Raw genomic sequence first — 14,103 nt, 5'->3', positions numbered from 1 at the left:
AGAGGGCACCTAGGCCACTTACCTCTTATCACAGCCTGTACAACTTGAGTAAGCAGTGCTGCATATTCCCTGTTGAGAGGAGACACTGACAAACTGTGTAGCAGGGCACGTAGTGCTTCTAAAGCGGCTTCACGGATATCCTTATCTGCCCCTGGCAGCACTTCAGGTTTAATGTTTCTCCATATTACAGGTAAGTTTGGTTCTATAGAAGAAATAGGAAAACTGGAAAATCCTGTTTTCTGCAAGTACAAGAAAAACTTGAGGGTAATACTGAGTAACTTGAATACAATTTTGAAATATAACTTAGACACAGAAAATTAATTGCTTATTATAGATTCATGTTGTTTTCCTAAGAATGCAGGAAATTTAACTGAATTCAGGTTATCATGCAACTAAAGGTTCCTTTCTTTGCTTTGATCCTGTTTGGTCTCCCATTTCTGATCACCCTAAGGCCAAGAATGAATAATTCTCAGGACAAATGCGCTTCTATACATCTCTAGAGGTTACAAGGGTAATCCCAAAAGTAAGGCCCCCTATTTTTTTATAAGTACATAGACCTGTTTATTTCTACAATGGTTTACATCAGTTTACAGCTCCTCCATATCCGGCCTCCATACTCTATGTACTACTTAATATCACAATAATACTTATCTGTGATAAAATGAGCATTAACATATTCTGCAAACTGCACTTTTCGAAGGATTCAGCAAGCGAGCCCAGTTACAATGCTCTGTGGGCTTTCAAAGTGCTTTATGAGTCTTTTTGCTTCTAGCACATCTGGAGTCGCAATTATAAAGTACATACTGTACTGTTAATACTGAATAAATTACCAGGACCCTCTTCCAGTATTCAGAAACAACAATGAACACATGGAGAGAGAGAGCAGCTCTGTAGGTAACCCTGCACTCTTTGTTTCTTCAGTTGTATATAAGATGTCCTAAGTGTGTGCACTGTTAAATTGCTGTTTTGTTTGGTCCTTTGTATTTTAATTAAAGAGTCTGAAATGGGTAATAAACAAACAAAACTTGTAGTGACTACAAATCAGAAACTATGTGCTGTAATGGGACTAGATTCTTGGGTAGCAGCCAAAACTATTGGTTTGGAGTAAAGGGGTAAGAAATCATACTATTGGAGACTGAAGAGAAATCGAGCAGAAATTGAGGGGTGGTGCACTTCCCAAACTAATGGAAATAGAGTAAAAGTAAGTAAGACAATGTTGAAAGACGTTGAGGGAGCTTTATTTTGCGGCATGAACATTTAAGAGGAAAAGGTTTTCCCATTACTGGGCTGATATTGCAAGAAAAAAACACTGCAATTTCAATGGCAAACAGAAGGAGATAATTCCGAATTTATTGCCAGTGATGTATGGTTGGATCCGTGGAAAAAACAATTTCAAACAATGGAAGCTACAGTTAGGAATATCAACCATGTAGGAAAAGACAGCTTGTTACTTACCTTGAAGAACACACATCAAGTTGCAGAGAGGTACAATTAAAAGACACATAAAGCTTTTACAACAGCATTCATCAGTAAACGAGACACATACACAATCCACACAGACAAGCAAGTACACCTCATGTGTGCATGACCACTGACTCCAGCAGCTAGGGCCAGAATGCTGACATTCCTGCCCGAGATGCTGGAGTTGGTGGTCATGTGTGTGTGAGGTGTGCTTCCTTGTGTGTTTACCCAACAAAAGTAAGGAACAAGTTACTAGACTCACTTGCAATAATGCAACTGGCAACCACAAGCTTAGGCTTACATTAACAGGGATATCATGGAAACATAGAGCTATTAAAAACATGAAAAATCAGGAATCACTACTCTACATTACACTTATCAAAAGAAAACATGGACGAAATTGGAAATCTTTAATACCTGGTTCCAACAAAAAATTTTAACAGCTGTAGAGAAATATCTGAAAGCCAAGAATTTACTGCAATTCTGCTGCTTCTTGAGAACACACTTTACCATCCTACCAATGATGAACTCACAAATGGAGATATCGAAGAGTTATTTTTACCATCAAATGTTGCTGTTAGCTGTCACCCAATGGACCACAGCATTCTTGAAATGCTAAAGAAGAAATATTGCTGCTGTCTTTTCAGTCTGTTGATATCAGCAATTGTTAATAATGAAGACTGTGTAACCATTGTAAAGAGCACTGACTCAGTAATGTCATAGGGCGACTGTCTTTGGTTTCAAACATGGATTCAAAGTTAAAATGTCCACTTCCATGATCTGAAAGGATTTTCCAATACCTTTCTTAAAATGGTACCAGTCTGTGAGGTCGTCAATGCAGAGGACATTACAGAATGGATGGCAAATAACGAGTTGATGACCAAACTGACAACAATGTTACAAAAATGGTGACGCAAGAGGAAGTAATACAAGAGGAGGAGGCAAATTTAGATGACAGGAGAAATAACATCCCACATTCAGATGGGTTCAAGATGACTGAGGCAGTACTGCAGTGCATTAGTACACAGGAGGAAGCAATGCCAGCTGATATGATCTGTCTGCCTAAGTGGAAGTATATTGCAGGTCACCTATCAAAGACTTTTTTAAGACCTCAAATCTGTATGTTTCATCTTTTTTGTTAGGTCTGGCTTTTCACAAGTGTGTAATCATAATTTCACACTTTACAATGTAGACTGTTTTCTGTAATAATTTCTGAAGGGTGCAGTATGCACATGACAAACACTTATAACAAGTAAGTATTACATAAGAAGTCAGAAAATGTTAAAATTTGGGTTTTTTGTATTAAAAAAAGGGTGTTTTCAATGGTATGGATGAAGTTGGAAGTCAGAATTTACATAGCTCCAACCTTTCCGGACTGACCTTCTGCCACATACAGCTGGATAATCAAAAGACTACCATAACTAGGGATAGTAAAAAGTCATTTTACTTTTGGGCTAATTTCTGTTTGTTTTTCCTTCTTTTTGTGTGTATTTTGGTGTTGTTTAAGTAAAGTTTGGTCTTACTTAATGCCAATTTTGCATTTATTTTATAAAGTTTCTGACTCCTTATTTTTGACGCACCATACCTTGTATCCCTATTTGTGTTTATTTAATTGTTTCCCAGTGTTATGTTGAAAATTAAAACATACCTGTCTACTATTTTACATTTATTGAGATCACAAATTACACTTATTTACAACACTGCAAAAGAAATCATTTATATTAAATCTGTTAAATCTGATCAATTAAAGAAAAAATAATTTTACTACCACACTCGCTCTTTAAAGTTTTTCAGGAGAAAGAAGCATTGTTTCTTTCCTGAGATTTTATGCCACCAATCTGCGAGTAGCTCACTACAGTGTGAAAACAGTCACCTGCAGTCTAAATTAGAAAACGGAAGACAAACTGTGTTTAGTATGACACCAGAAATTTGACAGCATCCATATGTCTTGCTGGCGTAGATACTTGCTTTTCCACTAAATTATGAAGGGATTGGCACCCCTTCAGAATATCTTACATGGCTTAGTTCCACCATCCTATATACACGTGGTCTTTTGCCATGTCGATTTTACAGAGTTCAGTTTCATTTCATGCTTGAAAAAGCAATTGGAGCTATGAACACAGACATAATACATGTATCTATGGCCTTAAAAGCTGTTAGCTTAGTTTGAGGTGTAACACAGTGCATTTCTGTGTTTGTTTCCCTTGTGCTTGAAGTATTAGTCCCTTCATATTTCTCAACAATTTACTGGTTTAACCACCAAAAATTAATTTTCGCCAGTTTATTCTGGAAACTATTTCTAGGCTGTGGCTAAGCCACACTACTGCATTATTCTTTCTTCCAAGACTGCTAGTCCGGCAAATTTCACAGGAAAACTTCTGTAAAGTTTGGAAGGTAAGAGTTCAGGTACTTGTGGAAGTAAAGCTGTGAGGCTAGGTCATCAATCATGCTTGGGTAGCTCAGTTGGTAAAGCACTTGCCTGTGAAAGCTTTGAGTCCTGGACTGGCAAACAGTTTTAATCTACCAGGAAGTTTAGTAATAAAGCACTCTTTAACTTTTAACTTAGAATGAAGGTAATGTTCTATTTGGTGATATTAGATTCCCCTATACTATTTGTGCAATAAATCACACCAAAACAGTGCAGTTTGAAGACATGTTTAATGTGGTGCATCAATTAAATGGCGTATTTTTCTAGTATGCAAGTATAAATGCAAAAATCACCAAATACAGCACTTTAGCTTGACAAACACACAAATCAACATCTTGCCCACTTGGTATGCTTCTATCAGCCAATCACAAGACAGGACACGTAATGTTACATGAATGTGTTTCTGGCTGTAAAACACAACAATGAGAATACTCATTTGAATATTATTTTTACTATTTTATGGAAGAAGTCTGTGGTGACAGTACCTCAGACCATAGATATGCTAGACCATATGCCCCCCTATTCTCTGTCACATTTAGGTTGCAAGCCAACATTTAAGTCATGTGAGGGATGCAAACAGCTGAGTTTCTGTCTTTGAGCAATACACAAAGTGGACCTGCCAGTAAAAGGTTTTCTCATTTGAATATGAAATCAAGCACTGATTTTAACAGTCAAAAGACTTGTTGTGTTAGCATTACACAGGTAATAGTACAGTTACACTAATTTCTCAAAAATATAGCAATGGTTCTCATTTTTACATCTGGCTAGCTGAAAGAGAACCAAATAATTTGAAGCAATGTTTTGACATTTCTTTCTTTTTACAAACTAAAGAATTTCAGTTCTTCAGCAAATTTCTCTTTCTGTTGCACTATGAGTTGTTTAGTTTGCTGCATGACAGGGGTAGAAGATGAAATATTAGTATGGTAGAAAGAATTTATAGTCTGATCAAAATTACTAGATGGCTGACATTTCATGGGCTACAGGTGGTTTCTTCCAATCAAAGTGCTCAACTTTACATACAACTGTTTGTCGCTGCCAAACTGCCACAACAATTAGTCAGTTCACCTTGTCACCCTCTTTCCTATTGTGTTATGACCCCGAATCCTGGACATAGCCCCTTAATTTCGTATATTTCATCACACACAATGCCCATAAAATGAAACACATATGCACAACAATGGTAACAATGTATGTGTGTTTCATTACACAGCACAAGCCAAACACTACTAGATCCATCTGCACAAGACGCAATTCAGCATCACATATACAATTGTTATAATCACACAGATCAACTCACATAAGAAAATTTTTGAATGACATTATGTGTAGTCAAATTTTTGGAGACTGCAAATCATCACTGCTACTGGAATATAAGCCATATATGTAACAACCTGAAGCAGGGTCGTGGCAAGTGTAGAGGTTAGCAAAATAGATTGTCCTGTAGGTGGCCACTGACTTGAAACCTGTTGAGGTCAGTGAATTTTTTTAACTGCTACACCTAATCAAAAAACTTTTATTATTATAATTATAAAATTGATTGATTGAAATGTAATTTATTTTTAATTTCTAATACTTCACCACATCATTTTTATTATTGTATTGACGTCTTTATCTGCCCTTATTTTTCTTCCTATCAGTTCTTTTTTTCATTTGGAATCTATAACCTAAAACCAAATGAGAAACAGGAGTGCTCATCAGCAGTGGCAGTTCATGTAGCCAGTGAGGATAGTTTTATGTAGCCAACAAATGACGGCGAGAAATTAAAGTTCATTTTTTAGGGTTGAAACAGATATTTTTCTGTGTTGACTTTTCTCATAGAGATTAGCTTTAATCACCGTGAACAAAAGGATCGTAATTTTAGTTCTTCTGCAGATTGTTGACTGCTGTTTTATAGGATACATTGCACATCACAAGCTTGTTGTTACACTAGAAAGGGCTACAATATATGTCATCTGGCACAGTTCAGACTTAAAATCACCTGTCGATAGAGGATCTCTCATTTCCGTCATACCTCATGGTAGCCTTTTCCAACATTGCTCCACATTACACATTTAACAGCATTTGCGAAGTGACTCACTGTGTTTCTGTGTCACTTATAAATGAGTGGTAACCTGCAACACTATAGTGGCAAATGACAGATGTCAACTATCAAGTAATTTTAATCAGACTGTAGTTTTATGACAATTTCTCAAAAATTCATGTGACATGTTTTCATGATTTTATAAGAAATAGCATCCACTTCTATCCATAATGTCTGTTTTTACACAAAATAAGTATTTATGTTTTATAACATTTGCCTGCTTACTTACATACACCACAACAACGTCAACATAAGAGGCACAATATATTAGGGAATATTGATTAAATGGAATATTTTGTAGTGAATTAGACATTAACAAACCGCTGTCTCAAAATCTTCATCATTCATCAAGTTTTAGATCTGAAGATCAACATACAGCCTAACTTAGAGTAAATGTGTTCACAGATTTTTGTTGTATTCTTAAAAGAACTTTATGTATGAAACGAAATATTGCTTTCATGTATATTGCCTGGCTGAAACCAAATAATGTACAAGATTTCACAACCGTAATAAAGAAAAATTATTGAAAATACTAAAATTAAGATTAACACAAACTGAACAGTACTCCATACATTGCTTGCTACCAATAGTCAGCTGACTGAGATGTTAGTTTCAATAAAATAATGTGCATTGTCTGCATCATCTATGGTCTAGTGACAGCATTATCTGTTGGTCGGGGCCTAGACTGTGTTGAAAGGTGCATTATTTGCTTTACATGTTTGTAAAAGCAAACTGCCATAGTTGAGGTTTTTCATATTCATACTTGTGTGCTATAAAATAGCTAGTTTAACTGACATACCGCATTAAAGAGCTCTCATAAATGCACAATTTTTTGTACAACAGGTGTGTAAAAGTGTTGGGAATGTCACATCAGAGACTAAAACTGTTAATGAAATGTATTTAATTTGATGTCACTTCTAAAGCCATACTTCCCTTCATGGGAATCAGCTGTTATCTTAAGATCATACATAATTCACAGAGCTCAGACAGAATTTTAAATCCAATTTCAGCATCCAATAACCATCAGGAACCTGGATTAGTAAACTGTTGCCCTCTGATTTACAACATTCATAACAGGAACAAGAAGATCCCGAATTTCACGATATTTTGTAAAAAGCACACATTTTGTGTTATGTCATGAAAGATCACAAATTTCACATTAGTTTTGTTTTATCATTTATGGGAAATTTTCTACCCTAAAGATAACACATGGAGGAACCACCTTAAGGTCACAATCTCTGTGCCGCACAAAGTATGATCCTAGGCTCAACAAAATTGGTTTTTGGTTCTATGTTATTAATAATACTGATAGATGTCAGCAGTCAACAACTATATTGGACTCCATGTCAAGAGACAACTTGCCCCTTTCTCTTCAGACTTAGAACGTACAGTTTCTTCATTCATAATGTTACTATCTACTTATTTGCTTTTGTTCTACCTCTTTATATCTCTTGGTCTTAAACAGTCTTTGTAATGATCTGTGTAGCTCTTATGCTATTCCATTGTTAAATTTAGTTTTATGGATCGGTGGAGCCTCTGTCATTTTGCATACTGAAGTTCACTATGTCCCTCGTTTTCCAAAATCTGTTGACTTTTACCATTCTTCTATCTCTCAGTCACCGATAAAAGGTTTCCACTGTACTTCTAGTCTATTCGATATCCAAATAACATTTGCATTTGTGAATTTATATAATAATCACACCAACAGACCATAATGTTTGGAAGGTATACTGACACATATCTTGCATCTGAGCATGTAAAATATTTGTGGCCTATATAAGTAACATGTCTGCAAGTGAGTAGCTTTCTTTTCTCCTACTGTGCATGGTTCTTGCTTACACTGAGCAATTACATAATACATTCATTTCAGGTGAACTGTCACTATCCTTGATTATTAATTTCTTAGTAGCATTAATATGATCTTCAGTTTAACTACCCTGTCACTTCGATTTGGTTTCGCTTTGCTCTACGGCGCAAAACTCAAATGGGGTCATATGTGCCCAAGTCAAAACTATAGAACATGAAGATAGAGAGGAGTTAAAAAAATGACTGTGTGTCAGTCTCAGTTGACATAAGAGAAGACAGCTAAAAGAGACACATGAAGAAAGGGCTAAAAAAGACAGCATACAGAAACAGAGGCCTAAAACTAAAAATTAAATGATCTTTGCCATATTGCCTTGGTGGATTAAAAGTATAATGCGGTCAACAACCCACGTTTGCTTAAATGGCTGACACCTCGGATGGCAAACCCAAACGGGAACGTAAACGGTTAAAACATGGGCATTCCATCAGGAAGTGGCATACAGTTAAAACTTGGGCGCAATGTGTTTAAAGTGATGGGGTAGCACCACTTAGCAAATGTTGATGGCTAAAAAGGCAGTGCCCAATATGCAGCCTATTTGAAATGACTTCCCTGTGGTGGGAGGGCCAAGAGGAGGTCAGCCAAGCCATTGGGAGGGGCTTAATAAGCCAGGGCTTATTCAAGTGAAGAGAGGACCATTGAGACACCACCTTCTGACCGACGGCAACACAGTGATCATTGGAAGGAATATAGGAACTAGCAGGCTGAGGTACAAGGACTGCAGCTGTGGCAGCAGTGTCAGCAGCCTCTTTCCTTACAGACCAACATGACTAGGAACCCAAAGAAACATCACACTGGCTCCACCAAGAGAGAGCAGGCAATAGTTTTTCTGAACCTGCTCCACTAAGGGATGGGCAGTGTACAGCGCATGTAGACTTTGAAGGGCGCTGAGTGAGTCTGAGCAGAGGACACAATTGTAAAGTCTGTGTCACCAGATGTACTCCATGGCCTGATACAGGGCGAAGAGCTCGGTTGTAAATACTGAGCAATGAGCCAGAAGCCGATATCAAAAGACACGGGTGCCAGTGACCATGGCACACCCAACCCCAAGGTCAGCCTGAGAGTCATGAAACTGAAGGCGATAGAACGAGACTGAAGTAGTGTCCTTAGAAAGTGAAAGAAGGCCAAGGTTAACATGGGCCACTTCATGAAGCCGAAATGCTGAAGGGTCACACCCACCAAGAAAGTTGCAGGTAGTGTGAAGTTAAGCCACCGTAGCAAGTGCTGAAAGCGGACTTCAGGAGGTAACAGAGAAGAGGGATGTGCCCCATACTAGCGATCAAAGGAATCATCAAAGAAGGAGCCACAGGGTCAGTGGTCACTCATGGCAGACAGACAGAATGCATACCTGCTGAGGAGAAAGTCACAGTGGTAGGGCAGCAGTAGTTCAGCAGCTTCAGCATACAGACTCTCAACCGGGCTAGTGTAAAAGACCCCAGTGGCCAAACGGATGCCACCATGGTGGATAGTGTTGAGACGGTGTAAGAGGGATGGACGTGCACATGCATAAACAAAGCACCCATAGTTGAGTTTCAAACAGACAAGGGACCGGTACAAATGGAGGAGGTGATTCGATCGGCATCCCAGGAAGTATCACTAAGGACATGTAGGGCATTGAGGAACTGCATACAGCGGGCTGTCAGGTAAGACACATGGGAGGACCAAGTGTGTTTCCTATGGAGCATGAGTCCCAGGTATTTTGTAGTTTCAACGAATAGAAGGGCAACAGGCCCAAGACGTAAAGATGGTGGGAGCAACCAAGTGCATTGCCAGAAATTCATACAGACAGTTTTGTCAGTGGAAAAGCAAAAGCCATTGTCGATGCACCAGGAGTAAAGATGATCAAGACATCTCTGAAGATGCCGCCCAGTGAGATAGGTCCATGGAGAACTGCAATAGATGGCAAAATTGCCAACAAAAAGGTAGCAGGAGATGCCCAGTGGGAGACAGGCCGTTATAGGGCTAATAGTGATAGCAAAGAGGACAATGATCAGGATGGAACCCTGAGACACACTGTTTTCCTTGCTAAAGGTGTCCGAGAAGGCAGAATCCACACACACCTTGAAAACTCAGACTTTTGAAAATTCCTGAAGGAAACAGGGCAGGCGGCCATACAAGCCCCACGTGTAGAGTATGGAGAATACCAGTTATCCAGCAGTTGTCATAGGCCTTCCCAAAATTGAAAAACATGGCCACAATTTGAGATTTCCGCAAAATACCATTCATGAAATGGGTGGACAAAGTAATGAGATGGTCAACTGCAGAATGCTGCGCTTGAAATCCGCACTGTGCATTTGTCAGTAAATTGAGAGACTCGAGCCACCATACCAGCTGTGCATGAATCATACGTTCCACTGTCTTGCAAATACAGCTGGTGAGAGAGATGGGGCAGGAGCTAGAAGTAAGGTTTCTGTCCTTACCAGGCTTAGGTATGGGTACGACGGTGGCTTCACGCCAAAGTCTGGGAAATGTGTGGTCTGCCCATATGTGGTTGTACATGTTAAGCAGAAAGTGCTTGCCTGCAAGAGAAAGGATGAGAGCATAATCCAGCTCCCTCATAGTAAACATGGCATTACAGCACTCACGATTTGGAGGAGAGAAGGGTATCACTGAAGCCTCCTCTGCTCGTTTCCAATTGAAGAAGGCAGGGTTATATGGGAAGAGCTCGAAATGTCTGCAAAATGGTGGTCCAAGGTGTTAGAGGTAGCAATAGGGTCCACGATAACATCGTCTGCAGCTGTTGGGCCAGAAATTGGGGAATGGATCTTGGTCCCAGAGAGCCGTCGGAGGTTGGCCCACACACCAGAGGAAGGGGTGGAATTGTTAAAAGAACTAGTGAATGAAATCCAGTTACCTCTTTTGCTATCCCAAAGAACCCAACGACACTGCAGTAATGAATGCAGTTTGGCATCGTAGGATGACAGTTAAAAATTGCAGAGAGCACGTCTCCGTGCCCAAATTACATCATGGCATGCCTCAATCCTTCAAGCGACTGAGACATGATGTGGTAAAGAAGAAGTGCGAAGAATGGAACATTCTGCAGCAGTAAGGATAACGTTTGCGAGATATTCCACACTGTCATCACAACTGGGGAACTCTTGTTCTTCATTGGTCACCAAGGAGGAGTAAAGCCGCCAGTCAGCCTTATTAAGCTGCATATGGGTGTGCACGCAGATGGGGTAGGAGTCAGCAAACAGATAGCACATGAGAAATGGTTGCTCGAGTAGGTGTCAGAAAGAATGTACCACTTAAGATGATGGGCAAGCTGGGCAATGCAGAAGGATAGGTCCAAATGGGAGTAGGTGTACCAGGAGTTGGAAAGGCAAGTGAGTGCTCCAGTGTTAAGGCAGAAGAGGCTAAGAAGGTCAGCCAAGAGGGCACCTCTCTGACAGGTCCTGGGAGAACCCCAAAGGCGATGATGCACATTAAGGTCACCGAGTAGCAAAAATGGAGGAGATAGGTGCCCAATAAGCTGAAGGCAGTCTGTTCTGTTGACATAGAGCAACAGAGGGACATAAATGGTAGAGGGAAAAGTCAGGTGGGGAAGGAAAAGGTGAACTGCAACAGCTTGAAGATGGGTAGTCAGAGAGATGAGTCGCCCCCATGAGATGGAATGCTGACCTCAGGGGCAAGGTCAAAACGAACAGGTAAGGAATGTGAAAGCTCAAAGCAGTCAGGAGGGCACAACTTTGTTTCCTGAAAGCACAGTACAGAGAGACGCTGCGATGCTAAAAGCAGCCGTAAATCCTCTTTGTGGGACCAAAGTCTGTGAACGTTCCATTGGAGGAGAGTCATGTTGAGGAAGAGATGTAAGGGTGGCGACTCAGCAGCTGTCGAGTGACAGCCTGTGAAGTCACTACTACAGGGCACAGATCCATGGAGTCTGCAGAAGAATCTACTTTCTTGTGCAGTCAGACTGTGGACTCCAATTCTAAAAAATGGTTGGTGGAGTGCACTGGCGACACGGAGGCTGGCCGGGCTAAAGTACCACATGGTGACACCATCGAAGAGGATCTCCCAGCCAACGACGGAGAGTACTGTTTGCCTTTGGTGGACTACTTCGAGCCTTTCCAGTTAGAGGAAGACTCGGGTGTTGTTCGGATGGAGGGACGTAGGAAGTCTTCAAGGAAGTACTCCTTTTGTCCTTTACGACCTACCTGTTGTGTAGCTGGTGGCGTCATCCCTTGAGGCAATAGTTTGATGGCTTGTTGCATAGCTGGACAGTGGGATGGCAATGCTACCTTGACACTGGGTAATTTCACAACCTCAAGGGCTGAACTGGAGGTCGCACGTCTACGAGGCCAAATCCTTCATGGGGAGAGGGGTAACAAGAACAGAACTATAGGTGCCAGACAAGAGGATACACGATTTGCAACTAGCCAATAACTTGTGAGCAAATGGGTAAGGCACATTTTCCTTTATCCGAATCTCTTGGACAGCCCACTTATCAAGATACACAGGACAATCCCGAGAGGCGGCGGCATGGTCACCATTGCAGTTCATACAGTGGGGAGAAGGAGGCGGACAACCGCCCTCGTGCGCATCGTTACCGCAGGTTACACATTTTGCTGGGTGTCGACAAGATGTTCCTAGTGTGGTTGAAATGATGACTGGTGGCAGCACATAGCATTCGGAATATACAGTTGCACTGTGATAATTTCATAGCCTGCTTTGATCTTTGACAGAAGCACCACACTAACAAAGATGAGAAAAAGAGTACAGGTGGGCACTAAGGAGGAAGCTACCTTTTTCATGACACGATGGACAGCAATGACACTCTGATCAGAGAGGTAAGATTGGATTTCGGCCTCGGTTAGACTGTTGAGCAGCCTAGTGTAAATAACACCATGGGAAGAATTCAAAGTTCAATGGTCTCGACACGAACAGGGCAGCCGTGGAGAAGCGAGGCAGCATGCAGTTGTTGAGACTGAGAATCAGAAGTAGTCTCGAAAAGCAAAAAGCCATGCCGTAAACAAGCGCAGGATTTCACAGGGCTGGCAATTGCATCAACACCTTTCTGAATAATAAATGGGATTACAGTGGTGAGGGACTGACAGGTGTCTTCAGTACGTGAGACCAAGAGGAACTGTGGTGCAGCGAGAAGAGTCTTTAAATCATTAGCCTTATTAGGTTTACGTTCCGTAGATGTTGATTGTGAAGATGATTGACTCTTTGCGAGAATATCCCCCACGATTACCAGTGTCTCCAATGGTGCACCCCTTCCAATTGGGGGCCCCCTTAACATGGGGGTGCACACCTTAGGTGATGGTTCACACCTCAGGTCACACTTCCTGAACACCTGACAGAAGGACCAATCAGCAATATGGTAAGGTTGCAGTTAAGGCAATCACCCCTCCCTGAGCCTGGCCTGTACCAGGGGATACATGTAAAACCATACCTGTCAACCCTGGACTGGGAATTACGCATTACCCAGTCACCTGTTATGCATCAAACGCTTGGGCTGGCCTTCAGGAGCACACAGAGAGGAATAAGGAAAAGTTGGTTGATTGGTTGTTTGAGGTTTAAGGGACCAAACAACAAGGTCATCAGTCTCTTGTTTCAAATATGGTCCATTCTGCTAATGGGACATCTCAGGAAAGTCAGAACAATAAAAGGGAAAAACGGAAAAGGGCAGTCATGTTGTCAATGGTAAAAAACAAATTGAGGAAAGTCGGCAAGAGAACGAACCCAACACTATGCTGAAGCAGCATAGGCAAGACCACCTGTGACTTAAAATGTGCAACTGCTAGAATGTAGAAATACGTATGGGAAAAGGAGACTACCCAATCCTTAAAAAAAAGGTAAAAACAGAGTAAAAGGGGTAGAAAAAAGGATCTGTCAGGGAGGTGAATCGGGAATCTCCAAACACGGCTTACAGTGGGAGACACCCAAACACTCACCGCCTTGCCCCAACACCAGAGAGAGATTAAAAACCTTAAAACTGTCAATAAAAACCATCCAGGAGTCGTCAGCTAACATCAAAGATAAAGTGTGGGGGAGTCTGTACTTAGCACGCAGAGCCAAAAGAAGGGGGCATTCAACCAAAATGTGGGCTACTGACTGGAAGGCTCCACAATCACAAAGTGGGGATGGTTCACCACGCAAAAGAAAACCATGCGTCAGGCTGGTATAGCCAATGCGGAGACGACACAGTGTGGTTGAGTCCTTTCAGGAGAGGCGAAAGGAAGAACACCATGGGCCTGGTGTCACCTTAATTGCACGAAGTTTATTAGACAGAGGTGTAGCCTCCCAAGAATTGGCCCATGACTGTGC

General features: G+C 41.0%; 1 protein-coding gene across 1 annotated transcript in view; it reads right to left on the bottom strand.

Moving 5' to 3' along the window:
* LOC126359133 (MMS19 nucleotide excision repair protein homolog) overlaps positions 1 to 14,103 on the bottom strand; it is a 224,822-nt gene that overhangs the window by 126,708 nt on the left and 84,011 nt on the right. The window contains exon 6 of the mRNA XM_050007606.1: positions 23 to 239. Within this exon, the coding sequence (XP_049863563.1) occupies positions 23 to 239 (217 nt within the window). The remainder of the gene's footprint in view (positions 1 to 22; positions 240 to 14,103) is intronic.

The sequence above is a fragment of the Schistocerca gregaria genome, chromosome 1, assembly GCF_023897955.1.
Source record: "Schistocerca gregaria isolate iqSchGreg1 chromosome 1, iqSchGreg1.2, whole genome shotgun sequence".
Classification (NCBI taxonomy): domain Eukaryota; kingdom Metazoa; phylum Arthropoda; class Insecta; order Orthoptera; family Acrididae; genus Schistocerca; species Schistocerca gregaria.
This window is presented reverse-complemented; position numbering and strand designations above follow the sequence as displayed.